Source organism: Prionailurus viverrinus, chromosome A1 (assembly GCF_022837055.1).
Source record: "Prionailurus viverrinus isolate Anna chromosome A1, UM_Priviv_1.0, whole genome shotgun sequence".
Lineage (NCBI taxonomy): Eukaryota > Metazoa > Chordata > Mammalia > Carnivora > Felidae > Prionailurus > Prionailurus viverrinus.
This window is the reverse complement of record NC_062561.1, coordinates 98,417,438-98,437,718: the sequence shown is the minus strand read 5'-3', so window position 1 is coordinate 98,437,718 and position 20,281 is coordinate 98,417,438. Positions and strand designations below refer to the sequence as shown.

General features: G+C 38.3%; 1 protein-coding gene across 3 annotated transcripts in view; it reads right to left on the bottom strand.

The window, feature by feature from the left end:
* The window catches only part of HSD17B4 (hydroxysteroid 17-beta dehydrogenase 4), an 84,961-nt gene that overhangs the window by 15,195 nt on the left and 49,485 nt on the right, over nt 1-20,281 (bottom strand). For all 3 annotated transcript variants that reach the window (XM_047861588.1, XM_047861594.1, XM_047861604.1), the window contains exons 17-22: nt 19,080-19,145; nt 9,358-9,427; nt 7,922-8,028; nt 6,734-6,820; nt 2,375-2,461; nt 1,017-1,155 (exon numbers count right to left, since the gene is read on the bottom strand). In XM_047861588.1, the coding sequence (XP_047717544.1) occupies nt 1,017-1,155; nt 2,375-2,461; nt 6,734-6,820; nt 7,922-8,028; nt 9,358-9,427; nt 19,080-19,145 (556 nt within the window). The remainder of the gene's footprint in view (nt 1-1,016; nt 1,156-2,374; nt 2,462-6,733; nt 6,821-7,921; nt 8,029-9,357; nt 9,428-19,079; nt 19,146-20,281) is intronic.

Here is a 20,281-nt window from a genome sequence, read left to right as displayed (position 1 = left end):
TTCAAAGATCCTGTGCTGTAATTCAACTTCTAACAGACGTTCCTCCCTAGGGAAAAAGCTGAATTCCATCATGGAAAGATAGACAACGGGAAGGGTGTGATAACACCTGCACACACAGTGTTGATCTACGAAGTTATTTAGACAAAAATTAGACACTTTGAAATTTGGGGGACTAAATAACTATCACATGTTTGCCTTCCTTTATCCCCCCAGCACCCTTCTGAATTAACTTCCTAGAAGCCCAGTGAGTCCCAGAAGAACAAACATCAAAATATTAACTGAGGGTGGTGGCACTATATACATCCTTATATTCTTCTTTATGCCTTTATAGATCAAACTATATGTCATAAGCATACACTGCTTAAAAGGAACAACAGTTGCTACATTACAAAGAAGGTTGTTAATATTGATCCAAAATCAGTTTAACAAAACTTCTAAATGTTCTTCTAGGAATACATAACAGGAGACTATTTCAAAAAGTTTCAGTTGCTTTAGAGATATATTTTAATTTTCTGCTCTAAGTGAGCATTTATAGCGATGTTTAGTTGTAGGGAAGAATAAAACAAACTGATTTTCAAGGCACTCACAAAGTCAGTCTTAAACAGCAATCTGAGAATTAAGGTGAAATCCAAATTAGTAATGTTTTGGGATGAGGAAAACAGTTTTAAACGTGTCAAAATATAAAGACTTAAAAATATTTCATTTGACCTAAAAATTTGCTTTCTGTTGAAGGGGAATTTAAAGACAAAAGAAGCACATAGCTAACAAGACTGTTTAAAAGTACTAATTTCAGTTATATACAATGAAATCTTTAAAAACAGATATTTTCATTTTCACGGATTCTTTACACCTCTGAAAAACACACATGGGTTCAGTGCCCTAAAATGTGTTATGTCCCATGAAAAGGTAGGGTTCACCTACCTTCAAAGACACAGGCTCTAATTATAACAAGGACACTTTTCCTCTATGTACTAAGAGTTACCTTAGAACAGGATAAGGTCAGGGATAGGACTTACTCCACTTGGCTGCAGTGTCTCCACCTTTAGTGATGTGCCACTCAAACACAGCATCCACTTTCTTCACCACCTCACGCCCAATATCCCCAAGGCGGCGACCTATTTCCTCAAACACCAGGGTACTCTGAAGCTCCTCACGCTGGCAAAAGGAGAAAATTTAATTTTAAAAGTTTGTAAAATGATACAAGGGGAGAAATGATTACAAAACGTATGTGCAATAAAGTGATTTTTTTTTAATCTGCATAAAAATAAGGCAAATTAGTTTTTTGCACACCAGCCTTCTTTTACTCTTTCCTTACATTCATTCATGTCACCCAGGACCTCAGTCCTCTTAATGAGGATTTTACTTTTATCAGAATTCAGAAGTAATATTTGAAAAGCACACTCGACAACCTACGTCCTAACTAACTTCAGTAGGAAGACACTGGACAAATCAGTCTAACCTCTGCAGGCTCATCCCTTGCTTTATAAAATGGGATTAAGTTATATGAAGCCTGATTTTCCTTGGAGCTTTTTAACACTTCTAAAGTTTTTGATCTTAGATTCTTCTTAAGGGATTTTAATCTTCAGTCATTTATGGGATGACACAGCTCATAAGAGACAATTAAAGATCTTGTGTCTGAGAACCTCAGATTACAAAGTTAATACTTTGAAGACCGAGAATAGAAACATTTGCATTAAAAGCCTCAGCACGTTAATCGAGTAACACAAATATTTTAATAAATAATACATGCTATTGTTTTCATACTTGCATACAAAACTTTACACAGATCTTTAAATCAAGAAAAGGCACAGGATATTTAACTTTTTCATCTGCTTTTCCCCAAAATATTGTTAGCTTAAAATTGCCAACGAAAAAACTGATTCAGGGGCGCCTGGGTGGCTCAGTCGGTTAAGCGGCCGACTTCGGCTCAGGTCATGATCTCCCAGTCCGTGAGTTCGAGCCCCGCGTTGGGTTCTGTGCTGACAGCTCAGAGCCTGGAGCCTGCTTCAGATTCTGTGTCTCCCTCTCTCTCTGACCCTCCCTTGTTCATGCTCTGTCTCTCTGTCTCAAAAATAAATAAACATTAAAAAAAAAAGTTTTTTTAAAAAAGAAACAACTGATTCAGTTACTCTAAAACTAAAATATTAAGTATTTTCTCTTGAAAGCCAACCCAGCGTCTCCCTTTAAAAAGTTTTAAAAATTTCTAAGTTGTCAAAGTATTCCTTTTACTTTCACAGTTTTGAATTATTATCCTTCAGGAATAAGAATCTTTCAGAGCTCTTAATTTTCTAAGGCAGCCTGAACACTCTAGAAGTGATGTTAACTAAAATGCATAACTCAGGAAATGACTGGGATACCAGTTTCTACGACCTACCGCAGAGGATGTCTTCGCTGAAATACCAGATGCTGGCACAAGATCCACATATGCATTTGAAATGACGATGTCTCCGGTTTCATGAATCTTAACAAAGAGAAGAGGGAAAAACACCAGTTCACTCTGATGATTCCAAAGAAAACACAGCATTGCCATAAAACAGTATAAAGTCATTTAAAATTACAGTTTTTCCTCATAAGAAGAAGAAAATAATAATCCAAATTAAATAAAGTTTATAAATTAAATATCAAGATGAATAAACATGAAGTCTTACTGTTTTACTACAACTGTTATTAACCTTAACTGGAGTCAACTGATGCCCTTTTAAAAAATACCTATGACCAAGGTCCCATCTCCAAACTTCTAATTTAAATAGTCTGGGGTGGACCCCTGGCATTCGTATTTGGAGATTTAAAAAAAAAAAAATTTTTATGTTTATTTATTTTTGAGAGAGAGACAGAGCACGAGCGGGGGAGGGGCAGAGAATGAGGGAGACACAGAATCTGAAGCAGGCTCCAGGCTCAGAGCTGGGAGCACAGAGACCGAGGCGGGGGGGGGGGAGGGGGGGAGAAGGGGTGGGTGGTGGGGCTCTAACTCACAAACCATGAGATTGTGACCTGAGCCTAAGTCAGACACTCAGCCTACTGAACCAACCAGGCGCCCCGACTGCATTGGTCTTTTTAAAGTAATAATCCAAATTCTTTCAAATAGGAAGTACACATAGCATAAACAAAATGCTTAAATATACTTTCATCAAAATATTCATTTGAGGAATTCAAATTCTAATTCCTAATACTTCATCTAAAATTATTCCAATAGCTACTCTTTCATAAAATTGTGATATTGCTACAAATATACAGGATAATGTCTAAAAATTAAGGTGGCATTAATGTTGACTTTTAACACTTTAAGAAGATCATTGTTGGGGCACCTGGGTGGCTTAGTCGACTCAGGTCATGATCTCACGGTTTGTGAGTTTGAGCCCTCTGCTTGTGCACTGTCTCTCTCCCAAAATAATAAATAAATAAATAAATAAATAAATAAATAAATAAATAAATAAAACATTAAAAAAAGAAAAGAGCACACTCCTTTGACTACTTGCCATCGTACTTGAGAAAAAAGATTTTCAAACAATTTGTTCATTTTGTTCTAATTATATACAGTGCAAAACATGGAAAGAGACAATTTATGAACAAAATATACTTTAGTAAATTACTTTCTTGTGACCAAGCCAAGCATGTCATTTTGGAATATTAGTTTAAAATGTTTCTTAAAATACAACATGAAGGAAGGAAGAAAGGAAGGGAGGGAGGGAGGGAGGGGAGGAGGGGAAGTGGGAAGGAAGGGAGGAGGGAAGTAGGAAGGAAGGGGGGAGGGAGAGGACGGAAGGGAAGGAAGGAAGGAAGGGAGGGATGGAGGAAGGGGAGGAGGAAGGAAGGAAGGGAGGGAGAAAGGATCCTATATATAACTAATAGGAAAGAGTATCTCTAATCACTGGGGGGAAAGAGCAAATATAGTGAAAAGATAAGAAGATATGCTTAGGTTTTATCAAAATGGCAAGAAGGTATTATATTCAGACATTAAATTATTTCTCAGCCCTTTCAGTTGTATCCATGGAAATTATTTCTGTGCTGTTCATTACTAGAACTGGAGAAAACAGAAACCTGTAATATAGTCATGGACCTTAACACTTTCAGATTTCATCATCTTACTCAAAAAATAAAACTTAATCAAAATAATGAGAAAACAGGAAGGCTCCAGAATATGTGGCACAAACATTAACCATAGGAGGACTTGAGGGAAAGGCAATATGTGAGTTTGTGTGGGCAGAAAAAGAGGAGTGAGCAGTAAGGAGCTGCTGCCTCCAAGGGCAAGGTAAGAGCTTGAAAGGAAACTGCAAAGACAAAAGGCCACAGGAAATGAAGCATGTACACAAATAAAGTAGGCAAGTGATAGTGCAAGCTACAGGAATTAATGAGGAGTAGGGCAACCACATAAAGAAGAGTTCCACAAAGTTATTTATTTATGAAAGAAACTGTGATATAGAAAGAAGAGCGAGGGCCCTGGGATGTAGGCTGTGAGCCAGAAGACCTGGGTTTGTACCCCGGCTCCACCACCTTCCGTGGGACCAGGAGCTGGTATTTAAGAGACCCAAACCCAGGGCGCCTGGGTGGCTCAGTCAGGTGAGTGTCCAACTTCAGCTCAGGTCATGATCTCATGGTTTCATTGGTTCGAGCCCCACGTCATGCTCTGTGCTAACAGCATGGAGCCTGCTTCGGATCCTCTGTCTCCCTCTCTCTCTGCCCCTCTCCTGCTTGTGCTCTCTGTCTCTCAAAAATGAATAAATGTTAAAAAAATAATAATAATAATAAAAAAGAGAGACCTGAACCCAGATTTTCTTTCATCAAATACAGAGTTCTTAGGTATGTTACAGATAATGGTACAGCCTGCTCAGAGATGTTTAATAGCTACTATAATTATTCATGATGGTGCCTACACTGCCCAACACAAACCATCTGTGTGGTACAAAATGATCAGGCCAAAAAGTACCAGCTTGGTCAACCATATTAACAAAAATTAGCTTTAAAAATCTCACATATAAAGGAATGATCGCATGTCCTTTTAGTATTTTACCGGAACACTGCTAACAGCCTCACCCAAACATTACTTAACTCTTTAGGGATACATACTTATTTTGTGTCTTGTTTACTATTCATTAGGCCCAAATTCTGTGACATAAGGTGTTAATTTGTGGATTTTTAAAATTTAAATCCAAGTTAGTTAACATATAGTGTAATAATGCTTTCAGGAGTAGAACTTAGTGATTCCTTTCTTACATAGAACACCCAGTGCTCATCACAAGTGTCTGCCTTAATGCCCAGCACTAATTTGGCCCATCCCCCCACCCCTCCCCACCTCAGTTTGTTCTCTGTATTTAAGAGTCTCTTATGGTTTGTCTCCCTCTCTGTTTTTATCTTATTTTTCCTTCCCTTCCCCTTTGTTCATCTGTTGTGTTTTTTAAATTTTACATATGAGTGAAATCATATGGTATTTGTCTTTCTCTGACTGGCTTATTTCGCTTAGCATAATACCCTCTAGTTCCATCCACAATTTGTGGATTTCTGTATGATTGAGATATCCAGTAGAAAACATACCCATAAGGGTATGGTTTTACTGTCCTGTACAACATTAACTAGTTTTGTCTCTAATTCAGCAAAATTATTTAGAGTGGGTCCTGTTGGGCCACACATTGTTACTCCAATTCTCTTTTGGACCACTTTTATCATCTTGCCGGCTCCCTCATTAAGCAATTAGATTTGTCATATTTTCATTTAAAAAAAGAATCTTTTTTAATGTTTATTTCTGCAAGAGAAACAGAACATGAGTAGAAGAGGGGCAGAGAGAGAGGGAGACACAGAATCCACAACAGGCTCCAAGCTCCAAGCTATCAGCACAGAACTTGACACAGGGCTTAAACTCATAAAGCGTGAAATCATGACCTGAGCCAAAGTTGGATGCTTAACCAACTGAGCCACCCAGGTGCCCCTCATTGATGCAATTTAAAAAAAAAAAACACTTTTTTATTATGTTTATTTATTTTGAGAGAGAGAGAGAGACAGAGTGCGAGCAGGGAAGAGGCAGAGAGAGAGAGGGAGACACAGAATCCAAAGCAGGCTCCAGGCTTCAAGCTGTCAGCACAGAGTCCAACGCGGGGCTCAAACCCACTAACCGTGAGATCATGACCTGAGCTGAAGTCGGACACTTAACAGACTGAGCCACCCAGGCACCCATCATATTTTCATTTTACATCTGCGGAAGAGTGATGCCTTTAATATTCTGAAGATTACATTTTGACAAGTTGATTGGCTGAGTCAAAAAGGCTGGGTTTTCAGAACAGCTGTGCCTCTTATACAAAGGCAGGCACCAATTCAGTAAAAAATAAAAAAAACAAGGGACACAGACACCTTTTCAATTAAAAGTTACCACTGATTAGGGACACCTGGGTGACTCAGTTGGTTAAGCATTCGACTCTTGATTTCAGCTCGGGTCATGATCTCACAGTCACCACATCAAGCCCTGTGTCAGGCTCCATACTGAGCGTGGAACCTGCTTGGGATTCTCTCTCCACCCCCTTCCCCCCCTTTCTGCCCCTCTCCTGCTAACGTGCACGCACAGGGGACCATTCTCTCTCTCTCTCTCAAAATAAATTTTTTTTTGAAGTTACCATTAATTAAAAAGAAAGTCTCTAGATTTTCTATCATACCCATAGCACTAACCAAAATAACACTGTAAGACAGAATACAATTACAGGGTGTGGTGAACCAGATAACAAAGCCCCTCTGACTACATTACTCATACCTTGGTTTGGAAATGAATTCTATTTCCTTCTTTCCACATCTCAGTTTTTATAGTCTGTCCTGGATATACTGGTTTTGAAAAACGAACCTTTAAAAGAAAGGAGTTTGGGGGTTAACAATGTTTTAAAATGAAACCTTTCTACTCGTGGGGAAAGAAATTCCAAGGAAGGTTGGAGAACAAAAAAAGAAGAAAACAGGTTTAAATATATTTAAATTCTTAAAAGGACAAAAACAGTAGTAAGAAAAAATTACAACAACGATATAGTTCTTATAAGCTCATTCTTTATCTTTCAAAGCACAGAATCCATGAATAGTGTTTAATCTTGAGAAACAGAGACATCATTGTATTAAGGACAGTTATACAGGTAGTCCCAGAACAACTTCATCAATGCAGATGAAAGTACTACTAAGTATATCCAGGGACTAAGATTTGGGGTGGCATCTAGAACAAAATAATCCCACTTCTGATTTCATAATTTTCTATGCCATGTTATTTGCTCTGCGTATGTTTAGCTAATAAGAGTAGCTACAGTAAAATGAAAAGCATGAAAATAATCTGTGTTATTAAAGGCAACACATCAGAAAATGCAATTTCACTGCTGCACAGAACACAACTGATAAAAGCTTTTGGAGCCAATTTGATAATGTCTTAAACTATTTGTTAGTGTCTATCTTTAGACTTAACTTCTGCAAAGATGCTGTGTAGAGACAGGGTTTTTTTGTAATTTATAATAGATGAAAACGTGAAACCAACTTAAAAGTACAAAAACTAAAATCAATATGCAGTCGTCATGTTGACATAGGTATACGTTAATGAGTTCAAATGCAGCCACTTAACATTTTTTAATTAAATTAAGACAAATTACAAAATAGTCACAAAAAAAATGTTTAAGGTAAACCTCAAGTTTTTATTAATGCGTATATACTGACATATGCATGTATGCTCCTAATTAATGAAACAATCAAATTAATCTGTGGACATTATAATTGTATATGATATCTTTCATGGTTCATGCGTAAGAGGTATTTATAGCTACAATAAGAACACGGGCTGATTGCCAAGTCAATGAAATAATAAAAATGTGTATTGCTTCAGTACAGTACCTATTTCAAATGAAGTCACTAAAACTCCTTTTCTAAAAATAAAAAAGGGAACTAATGTTCAAATTATGCAATAATACACGTATACCTTAATTGCCTTGAATCTTGACGCATCATTATCTGCAAACTTCTGTAATACATGCCTGGCAGAAAATCCAAATGTACATAGTCCATGTAATATGGGCTTGTCAAAACCTAAAAAAAAAAAAAAAAAAAAAAAAAAGAGAGAAGAGAGAGAGACTTTAGTTAGTTAGATATAGGTGTATTTCCTACTTAAAAGCCAAGGGCCCCTGAGTGGTTCAGTGAGTTAAGCAACTGACTCTTTGTTTTAGCTCACATGATCTCACAATTTCATGGGTTCAAGCCCCACATCAGACACTGCACTAGCAGCTGGCTTGGGATTCTCTCTCTCCCTCTCTCTCTGCTCCTTCCCCACTCACACTGTCTCTCTCTCTCAAAATAATAAAAACTTAAAAAAAAATTTATTCATATATATATGCGCACCAAGGATAATTAATTCAGGATTTCAAAAACACATCTTCAAATGGCACTATGATGGGGCATCTGCATGGCTCAGTTGGTTAAGCCTCCGACTTGAGCTCAGGTCATGATCTGATGGTTCGTGAGTTCCAGCCCTGCGGCAGGCTCTGTGTTGACAGATTGGAGCCTGGAGCCTGCTTCAGGTTCTGTGTGTCCCTCTCTCTCTGTCCCTCCCCTGCTTGTGCTCTGTCTCTTTCTCTCTCAAAAATAAATAAATATTAAAACTTCAAAACACAAACAAAAAAAAACAGCACTAGGATGAATTAATACCATCTATTTTAAGAAACATGGAAAATACTTTATAAATAATACTTCCAGGGAGAAAACTATGAAACAAACAGAGAAGAATCAAGAAAGGAATGTGAGAGATGTGGGAACACAAAGAATTGTTTTGTTTGGCTGTGGTCCTGAGGATGAAATCACCCCTGCTGATTTCAATATCCAGGTATGCAGATGATCCTTTCCTAGCCTTTCAGTTCCTTCCTCTCTCCTCCAATGTCCTTGCCCAGCAGGATAACTCCGACACCCACCTACATGATAAAATCCTAACCCTGCACTAGGAGCTGCCTTCCTCCACAATCTGAATTATGAATTCCAAGCACACCACCTCCTGAACACTACTTCCTACTTTCTCTACCCTTAGCATAAATGTATTAGGAGAAGGCTATTTTTTAAATACAACAGGGATGCCTGGGTGGCTCAGTTGATAAAGGGTCCAACTTCGGCTCAGGTCACGATGGCGTGGTTCGTGAGTTCGAGCTCTGCATCAGGCTCTGTGCTAACAGATTGATCGGAGTCTTGAGCCTGCTTCAGATTCTGTGTCTCCCTCTCTCTTTGCCCCACCCCCACCTCCCTAAAAAATAAACATTAAAAAAAATTTTTTAAATACTACTCAAACTACCTGTCTTAAGTAGCAATGTCCCTAAGAGTTATTCGGATAACGGAACTACTAGTTTTCATTGGTACACATTATAAGCAACTCACCAGCGAAACTAGAGAAGTTAGGATCAATATGTAAGGGATTCCAGTCGCCACTGAGGCGGTACAAAGCAGCCTGCAGAGAAAGAATTATAAAAATAACTAGCACTCAGTGCTTTCTGAAAATACATTAAAAGAAAAACAGGAAATATGTTCAATTTTTATATAAGAAATATATAATATACCAAATTGAAGCTCTACTTAGAAAATAACCATCTCTAACACAGATGAACTGTAAATCAAGTGCTTTTTATAACACCTGCCACTGGAATCAGCTGGGGAGGAGGGGACCTGTCGGGTAATGGGAAGGGGCCAAGAACTACACCTGGGTAAAACCATGGTTAACTCTGCCTGAGGAGCAAGTCACAGAAAGGAATCCATCTATCTACTCTCATTACAACACAATGAAAGGGTGGGCGCCTGGGTGGCTCAGTCAGTTAAGTGTCCGACTTTGGCTCAGGTCATGATCTGATGGTTCACAAGTTCACACCCCGCATCAGGCTCTGTGCTGACAGCTTGGAGCCTGGAGCCCATTTCAGATTGTGTCCCCCTCTCTCTGCCTCTCCCCTGCTCGCACTCTGTCTCAAATATAAATAAACATTAAAAAAAAAACACACACACATACACACAGTGAAGATAAGGTAGATGTTTACAGCCTCTGCTAACCAAGCATAATTTAGGCCAGTTAATGGGGTGCTTTCAGTTGAAGCCTGTAGACTACCACAAACTTCCATCCTCCTGGTACCCTAAGTCCTGAGCACTAGCTCTCCTGCAACAAAATAGACTGACAGGTTGCCATGAAGATTAAATTTCTGCTTGGCCCAGACCTTCATATCACTTCTTCACTTAGATGAGGCAGGATGAGCAGAAAGATACAGGTAAAAATAGAAAAAAAGTTACCAGAGCTCCCAGCATTTAACTTGTTTACTGTTCAAACTAGAAAGTACTTTTCAGAAGGGGAGAGATTCACAAAATAGCAGACAGTAGGCATTTAATATACCTGTATTTAATTTTGATCCTCTTGTGCTGCCTCAATACTTCTCCCTGTTCTCACAGATTGCAATGTTAGACTTTCCAAGACTACCTAAATGCTGCATAAAGACTAATCATGTCAGGGGCACCTGGGTGGCTCAGTGGGTTGGGCGGCTGACTTCAGCTCAGGTCATGATCTCACGGCTTGGGAGTTTGAGCCCCAAGTCAGGCTCTGTGCTGACAGCTCGGAGCCTGGAGCCTGCTTCAGATTCTGTGTCTCCCTCTCTCTCTGCCCCTCCCCTGCTCACACTCTGTGTCTCTCTCTCTCAAAAATAAATAAATTTTTTTTAAAAATTAAAAAAAAAAAGACTAATCATTTCAGCATATCTGACTTTCTTAATTACTGGGTTTTTTAATTATTGATTATTCTTTTTAAATAGATTTTATTAATAGAAAACAACATTTTCTATAATGCATAGGAAAATGTCATTTCTTTTTTAATATGCTTTGTACAATTTTAATAAACTCTTTCTCTTCTCCATCACCCCATATAATAGTTGTATCAATTATTCATTTTCTCAATTGCCGAATATTATTCCCTTTCTACTACCTTCTAAGAATAACTAAATCAGATCAACAATTATCTTACAGCGGTGGCTGACAAGATTCCACATAATATGTTGGAGGATTAAATGACAATATTTGAAAAGCTCTTTACAAACAATGAAAATCCTAGGCAAATATACATCACTATGTTGCATACAAATGAAAACAAAGATACATTTCAGAGTCTGAAAGGCAAACTGTCCAACACATGATAGACCATGGGCTTTGATACCAGCTCTGCCTTTAATGGCCGAGTTTCCTTATCACCCCGAGCTTCAATTTGCTCACCTGATAAACCTTTCAGAAAGCATAACCCATGATAAATATTAATACCTCAATAAATGTGAGCTATTGTTATTATTTTAAAAGGTATTAGCAACAGTATGTCAACGGAAAGAAAGCTGACCTCAAAGTAGGTAGGTAAATAAACGCTTTATTCGTTGCCTTACTGAGGATGCCAGCCTGGGAAAGTCTTTCCATTTGCCCAGAAGAACTGCTCTGCTCTGCAGCGCGTCAGCCACAGGGGAAGGGGGAAGGTGTGCTTGCAAGCAGTTCTCCAAATGCTTGCACGTCACAAGGTGTATGTGTTATGAATGTCAAAACTAAAGCTTTCTGATTTCCACAGAGACACAAGAAAGACCCTTAGGTCATCTTAATACATTAGGTTTCAGGGCGCCTGGGTGGCTCAATCAATTAAGTGACCGACTCCTGATTTCGGCTCAGGTCATGATCTTGGAGTTTTTGAGTTTGAGCCCTGCTGGGTGTGGAGCCCGCTTTGTCTCCCTCTCTCTCTGGCCCTCCCCTGCTCGCTCTGTCCCTCTCTCAAAATAAGTAAATAAACTTAAAAAAAATATATCAGGTTTCTATATATCTGATTGTTTAAAAATATTGCTTCCATGTCTCTGTTTAACCGGTTCTCCAGTTCTTGCTGGTTTTGATTTCTCCTTGAGGTCACTTGAGACAGTTCCAGGAGGCTAATGTCAGTCACCTACTGCAGTTGTAGTGCACAAAAGTAGGACAGTCAAGTTTTAAGATTAGTACCAGTATTCTTATCCCACAGAGATCATTCCTATAAATGGAAAAAAAAAACAAAAAAACAAAAAAAAAACCCAAAAACCAATTCTCCTAAAGAAATCTTCTTAAAGGAATATGAGAATTTTCATATTCTTTCTTTTTTTCTTTAATGTTTATTTATTTTTGAGAAAGAGAGAGAGAGAGCGTGAGTGGGCAGGGGCAGAGAGAGGGGAAGACACAGAATTTGAAGCAGGCTCCAGGCTCCAAGCTGTCAGCACAGAGCCTGATGCGGGGCTTGAACCCATGAACCACGAGATCATGGCCTGAGTTGAAGTGAGACACTTAACCGACTGAGCCATCCAGGCGCCCTGAGAATTTTCATATTCTTTCAATGATAGCATTGCTTCCTACAGATGGCAGAGAAAGCAAAGACAAAAAAAGAGCCATCATGAGACATGACTAAAGTCAAGTAATTGGAGGTTCAACGAAATTCAATCATAAAGCAAAATAACCATTCTCCAAATAATAAGGAACACTGTGTTCAAGGCTTACTTTCTGAATATCTTGAGGGACATTCATATTTTAAGTTTCAGAAGGAGAGTTAAAAGCTTCTTTTGTTACATCTCTGCCTCGATAGAAAAGTCATTAAAGCTTGCAAACACATATACACAGAACTTAGAAAATCAGCTATGAATTACCTTGCCCGTGTATTACATGTCAGTGGGAGTATCTTCTACATATGAGTAAATTAGTCCTTAATTTTATTTTTAAAAGTTGTATCTTTAAGTTAAACTAAATGCTAAATAAAAGAAATCAGGAACTTGTGCTTCCCAAATCCTCACATGCTCCAAAAAAAGGTTACAATCAACAAAAGGAATAAAATGACACAGATCCCAAGCCTACAGTGTAACCAAAAGACAGAGAATACTGCCCACTTCAAATTGCTATAAACACAAAAATGAACACCCATCTCCCGCACCCTCTCCAAGCTACTGTAGAGTGGTGGGGGTAGAGAGGGGAGCACGGAAACAGTGCATGGAAGAGAGAGGAAGAAAAGAAAAGTCACTTCTAGAAAGACCACCTTAAGAGAAAAAAGTACTGAGAAGAATCCTCGAAGATAAGAGCACTGACTACAAAGAGAAGAATTAAGAATGTATCAGCCTCCAAGTCGCAGTCCAGACTGGCCACATTTCTAAGGGAGGAGAGGGTTAAAAAAAAAACAATGTCCCGTTTGAAGACTGAATAATGTAGGAAAAAAGAAGAGAGGAAATTTAAGATAAAGAGAACTAAAAAAATGTTTTGAATAAAACAGCTCCCGACAACGTCTCACTCCAAAAAAGCCATCTCTAAAAAAAAATGCACTTTGCCACACTGACAGAAGAGGGCAATCTTGAATTTCATAATGAGAGAATTGTGTAAACCATCACAAACTACTAATCTTCCTCTCAAACTGCATACATTTAAGTAACCTCCATCTATATATATGAAGCTACTCTAAGACTAAAAGAGGAAACAAGAACCAAAACATTACCATAAATGAAATCTCCCCAAACAACCAACTACCAAACAGAACAAAACTGTAACACAACATTTAAGCATTTGGGGATATGAAAGAAACACCATGAATTTAAAATTCAAAAACTAAGAACAACATCAACAGACAACAAACATGAAGGAATGAAATAAGATATAATTAAACTCTAAAAAGAAAAGGAGGGGGGGAAATCCTATCAGAAATGAAGACTAAATTATAAGATGCCTAGAGGAAAACATATTCAAATACAAATTTAATAAGGGGCACAGAAGAAAGGGAGGGAAAAAAAAACAAGAGAACAGAAATGAGACCAAGAGGGGCACCTGAGGGGCTCGGCTGGTTAAGTGTCCAACTCTTTATCTCAGCTCAGATCATGATCTCACGGTTCACGAGATTGAGCCCCACATCAGGTTCTGCACTGACAACATGAAGCCTGCCTGGGATTTTCTCTCTTCCTCTCTCTCTGCCTCTCCCCTGCTCCTTGTGCTCTCTCTCTCTCAAAACAAATAAATAAACTTAAAAAAAAAAAAAAAAAGAAAAGAAAGAGAGAAAAAAAAAAGGAAACAAAACCAAGAAAGAAGTAAAAAAAAAAAAAAAAAAAAGCTACAAAGTGGCTAAAATAAGACAGAAAAAAGATCCAATGCATATATAACTTAAGTATTTGAAGAAGAAAAACAGAAAAATGAATGAGAACTACTATTTAAAATTATAATCCTAGGGGCGCCTGGGTGGCTCAGTCTGTTAAGCATCTGACTTCGGCTCAGGTTGTGATCTCGTGATTCACGAGATAGTCAGCTGTGCTGACAACTCAGAGCCTGGAGCTTGCTTCAGATTCTGTGTCTCCCTCTTTCTCTGCCATTCCCCTGCTTGAACTCTGTCTCTGTCTCTGTCTCTCTCTCTCTCTCTCTCTCTCTCTCAAAAATAAAAAATAAAATAAAATAAAATAAAATAAAATAAAATAAAATAAAATAAAATAAAATAAAATAAAATAAAATAAAATAAAATAAAATAAAATAAAATAAACATTTAAAAAAAATTTTTTTTAATTTAAAAAAAATTTTACTATCTAAATATACCTATTAAAAAGGCCCACTAGTGACATAGGGTCAATGGCCAGGAATGGGCAACACTGAGACCCAGCCTAGTAAAACTACTTGACTTTAAAGGTAAAGAAAAAAGATAAAGAACAACTCTAAGGGCCTAAAGAATAAAGACCAAGAAACCTGGAGAAAGATAAAAAGACTGTCATCAGAGTGTTCAAAAGCCACATTCAAAGCAAGGTCCATGGAGCACCATTTTTAAGAAACTCAAGATTTCATATCCAGCCAAGTTGTTCTTCAAGTATGCAGGGTATAGAAAAATAGTTTTAAATACACAGGAACCAAAGAAACACTACATACATGAGCGCTTCTTGGGGCACCTACCACAGGAGGGGCTTTATCCAACCAGGAGGTGTTGGGGGAAGGTTTGGCAAAAGGACTGATACAATCAGTCGCAAATCTAACACTAAAATGAAGATGGGGAAGAGAATACACAAAGAATATACAAATGTTAAATGCTCCGAAAAAGTAAAATTAATGCATATCAAAAGATGAGAATAAAGGAGAGAGAAACAAGAAAATAAAATAGGCTCTTTAACTGTAATACAGGAAACAAGTAAAAAACAGAGACAATGATAAATACTGAAAAACCGTATGGTAACAAGTGAGAAAATGAGAAACTACTATTTTATGGTAAAAACCATAAAAGGTTTGTACCAAGGGCATAGGAAAAGGTTTATGATTTCTACTTCTGGCCATGAGAGAGTACTCTTCTGCCAACAACTAGCAAAAAAATTTTTAAGGCAGAGAGGGAGGCACTGCTCTTAGATGTTACACAGTAAGCAGTATGGGATTAAGACTTGATAGAAGAGACACAAACAAGAGCCACAGCTCTCTGACAGCACTTTGCAGACTGTGGGGCAATTAAGGAAATCCAAACACAGCAAAACAGTCTCAGTGAGTTAAAGAGATAGAGATCAGAGTTCCAGGAGTCTATGCAGATAGAATCTGTACATACTGAAGAAGAAGAAGCTACACAGAAAAGAGCTCCAGAAATCTAAACACAGGTCAGTCCCCTTGAGGACCATACAGAAAGGCCCTGGAAGAGGAGACATCACATGAAGAAAGAGGCCTTGTGGAGAAGTTTAGAGGCACTCCAGCCAAAAGTCAGCAAGAAGCCCCTAAACTTAGCAAAGATGGTATCTTTGGCCTCCCAGCCCTACCCAGCCACCATCTGAGAATAGCTACACAAGCTAAGGCAGAAGGAACACCCAGTCAATCCACAGTCATTAAAAAAAAAAAAAAGCAGTACTTATAATACACCTCGTAACGTAATAAAAAATATTTTAATGGATGATATAACTAATATGCCAAAGACTAACTTTATTTAATAATGACAGTAGTGGGGCACCTGAGTGGCTCAACTGGTTGAGCACCCAACTATCGATCTTGGCTCAGCGAATGATCTCACTGTTTGTGAGCTCGAGCCCCACTCCAGGATTCTGTCTCTCCCTCTCGCTGCCTCTTCCCCGCTTGCTCTCTCTCTCTCAAAATAAATTAATTAATTTAAAAAAATGAGAGTAGCTAAAATCCTGTTGGAATAAGTGGTATAAAATAACTATCTGGGAAACTAGAGATACTTTTTTCATTCTTCCCCCAACTGTAAAGCCTGACATCTAATATCTATTTATTCTTTGGCCTTTCTAGATTACTAAGGATGGATTTTTTATTTATTAATTGTAAAACACTCAAAGGACACTTACAACTTCATAAGTTTGAAGATGAAGAAATTCCCCTAAGGACATGATAAACAGACCACCCCAGAAGTGATCTCAGTACAACTAAAACTACGGTTGCCCGCTTCCTCAGTGATTGAAAAGTTACTGACTTAATTTAAAACCTATCGTACAGTTGACACTATAACAGCGTAATTTTTTCCTTATTTCCACTCCTTCAAGATCTGCCCATCCATAACCATCTCCCACTTCTCTGTCATGTGGCTGCTCCAGTTTTTACTCTTTCTACGCCATCATGCTCTTCTCTTCTCTTACAGTCAGCTATCATGACATCTTATCCTCTTTCCAGCCAAACTGCAAGCCCTACATCTCTGGTAAAGAGAGAGTATCTACACGCCATTTTGGTTCAGCTAAGTTCCATCTTTCCTACCAAAGCCTGCTGAACATCATTCCCTGTGAGTATCCCCACTGTGAATGTCCACAGCACTTGCTCAGCAATTCAAAGCCTGTGTTTAATCACTCACAGTTTGGAAGAGGTGCCCTAGTTATTTTGACATTTACATCTTGAGTATTTGAGTGTCTTTCAGCTCCTTGATGACACATCAGTTCTTCCACTTGATCTATATGTCTCCTATATAGCTCAGATTCAGTTTAAAACAGCCCATAAAGCCCCTGAAATTTATGCAAAGTTTAATGAAAAATGGTTTTTGAACAAACGGTGGCTTTTGTGAGATTTTCTTTTTGTGTTTTTTTTTTTAATTTTTCTTAATGTTTTATTTATTTTTGAGACAGAGAGAGACAGAGCATGAGCAGGGGAGGGGCAGAGAGAGAGCGAGACAGAGAATCCAAAGCAGGCTCCAGGCTCCAAGCTGTCAACACAGAGCCTGATGTGGGGCTCGAACTCATGAACCATGAGATCATGACCTGAGCCAAAGTCAGACACTCAACTGACTGAGCCACCCAGGCGCCCCTCGTGAGATTTTCAAATGACCACATGAGACTAAAATGCTCTGTCAAATGACAGGTGCCCATTATTTATACAAAAAATATTTGTTAACTAGGATCGCCCGGGTGGCTCAGTCGGTTAGGAGTCCAACTTTGGCTCAGGTCATGATCTTGCAGTTCATGAGTTCTAGCCCTGCATCGCGCTAACAGCTCAGAGCCTGGAGCCTCCTTCAGATTCTGTGTCTCCTCCTCTCTCTGCTCCTCCTATGTTCATGCTCTCTCTGTCTCTCTATAATAAATAAATGTTAAAAAAAATTTTTTTAATAAAAAAAAATTTGCTAACTTAAAAACTGCCCTTTGTCACACAGCAAAAGAGAACTCTGCTGAAAATAAACGAAAAGTTCTACTCTGAAAAAGAGGAAAAGAAAAAAAAGTCTCTCTACTTACTGTGTGTAGAAATTCAAGCCTTGCAAACTATTCAGCTTTTCTTATCTACAGCAGATACCTTTCATCATTTCAGTAACTCCAGAATAATAAGGGAGCACTGTGGGGTTTTGTGAACCATGAAACCACGAAGTCCTTTTCTGTTCTTTCTAGTGCCTTAATAAAATTAATTTCACTATGAAACTTTAATTAAACACAAATATGAGTGCACACATAAGAAACTGATAAGAAACAGGGATGGGAAAAACATTTAGAGGCAAAAACTAATCTCTGGAAAAAAGTGTTCTTCTTTCCACCACCTGGTTATACAAGCACAGGAGAAAAATATAATTAAATATGTACCAATCTTAATTCTTTCTGGCTCGTGAAATTATATTTCTATTTGCCAGCAAATAGAAATCCTGCGTAAGTTCTCATATCAAGCATATCAAAGTTAGTATCAAAAACCACATATACTTTATAAATAATTTGCTGTCATTACAGTAGCTCCCTCACAGTGTATCTTCAGAGCTTTATGTTTTCGTTCTATACCTGCATGGTTACTCCTCTGGCCACTGTGGGGAAGAATCTTTGGGGACTCTCAAACACAAAGTGGCTTTTCTCATCTTTATGGTTACCTTCTGTTTCTTAAATAAATGTCTGCATGCTCAAAAAATTTGTCAACTGATAGGGCATTTTATCTCCTCCATCAGAAAACAAATTATTTATGCCCAAAAAAAGACATTAAATCACCTACCCCTCCTAAGATGCTTTATTTTGCCCATCTACTAAAGCTGGCATAAAATAATCTGTTTCCGGGGTGCCTGGGTGGCTCAGTCGGTTAAGCGTCTGACTTTGACTCAGGTCACAATCCCACAGTCTGTGAGTTTGAGCCCCACATCAGGCTCTGTGCTGACAGCTCAGAACCTGGAGCCTGCTTCAGATTCTCGGTCTCCCTTTCTCTGTGCCCCTCCGCTACTCATGCTTGCTCTCTCTCTCTCTCTCTCTCTCAAAAATAAACATTAAAAAAGAATTAAAAAAATAATAATAATAATCTGTTTCCAAGCAAAGTAGCTCAACTTTCTTTCCTGAAAGAGGAAAGGGTGACCAAAATTTGCCTTTTAATTCTTCTCCTCCTGCTCATTAGGGGTTGAATGAAATTCTTCACTACTAAGTTAGGCAGTGTCTTTAAGCACTGCCCAGCAAAGCAGGATGCTTCCTGAGGTGACATGTGAAAAGTCTTTCTATATTTTCTTTTGATTTATGGTGGAGAAAAAAATCTAATGAGCAAAAATGTAGAAACACCAGATTACAACTATGGAAATATACCCTTAATCTTTAACATGTTCAAGGACAAAGCCCTACGTTTGGACTCACAAAACTATAGGATATCAGAGTTATATATTCAAGAGCCAGCAGTCAGGTGGCTTTATCGCTTTTCAAAAAGCACAATCTCACCTGATTAAGTGAGGTGACATCTGTAAGTACAGCATCAGGAGGTCTATTAGGCACGGCTACAGCTTCCTGAAACCAAAAAACATCACAGGTTAAATACTAACAAAGTAATTGGTACTCTCTTTACTCAGATTAGTATTTGATGAACAACCATGTTTCAGTATAATAAAATCTGCAAGTTAGATAAAATGTTTTTAAAAATAATTTCTGGGGGCGCCTGGGTGGCGCAGTCGGTTAAGCGTCCGACTTCAGCCAGGTCACGATCTCGCGGTCCGGGAGTTCGAGCCCCGCGTCGGGCTCTGGGCTGATGGCTCGGAGCCTGGAGCCTGTTTCCGATTCTGTGTCTCCCTCTCTCTCTGCCCCTCCCCCGTTCATGCTCTGTCTCTCTCTGTCCCAAAAATAAATAAACGTTGAAAAAAAAAAATTTAAAAAAAAAAAAAAAAAATTTCTGTTCAGGAGATAACATTCAAAATCTCATAACTGCTAGCCTCATCTATGCTGTGATTTCCCTGAAATGACCCTGTTTAACGAAAGGAATTATACAACCAGATCCATTCCCTGGGCCACCAAGGAGAAAGAAGTAAAGACCCTTTTCCCAGTGCAAAAGATGATAATAACTATAAGAACTAGACAAACAATTCACACCTACATTGATTTAATCTTTAAATATACTTTTTACTAACAGTGCGGGTCTCTTTGCATCTATATCCTATTTGGAGTTGGTTCAGATTCTTGCATGTGTAGATTAATGTTCTTCATCAAAACCATCATTCCTTCAATTATTTTTTCTATTTCTCTCTCTCTCTCCTCTCCTTCTGGTCTTTCCATTACATGCATCTCGCTATACTTAAGGTACCCCACATTTCACTAAGACTTCTTTTTCTTTTCATCTTTTTTTGTCTCTGCAGATAGACAGAGAGAGAGAGAGAGAGAGAGAGAGAGAGAGAGAAAGACAGAGAGAAAGATCTTCAGGCTTTTTGATTCTTTCTTCTGCCAGTTAAAATCTACTATTGAGTGCTCTAGAAAATTCTTCATTTCCCTTATTGTAATCTCAGCTCCAAAACTTCTATTCGGTTGTTCAACATAATTTCTATTTGTTGATTTTCTCTACTTGATGAGTCACTGTCATCATACTTTACTTCTTTAAGTGTGCTTTCCTTTGATTCTGTGAACACATTTAGAAGAGCTGCTTTGAAGTCTTTGTC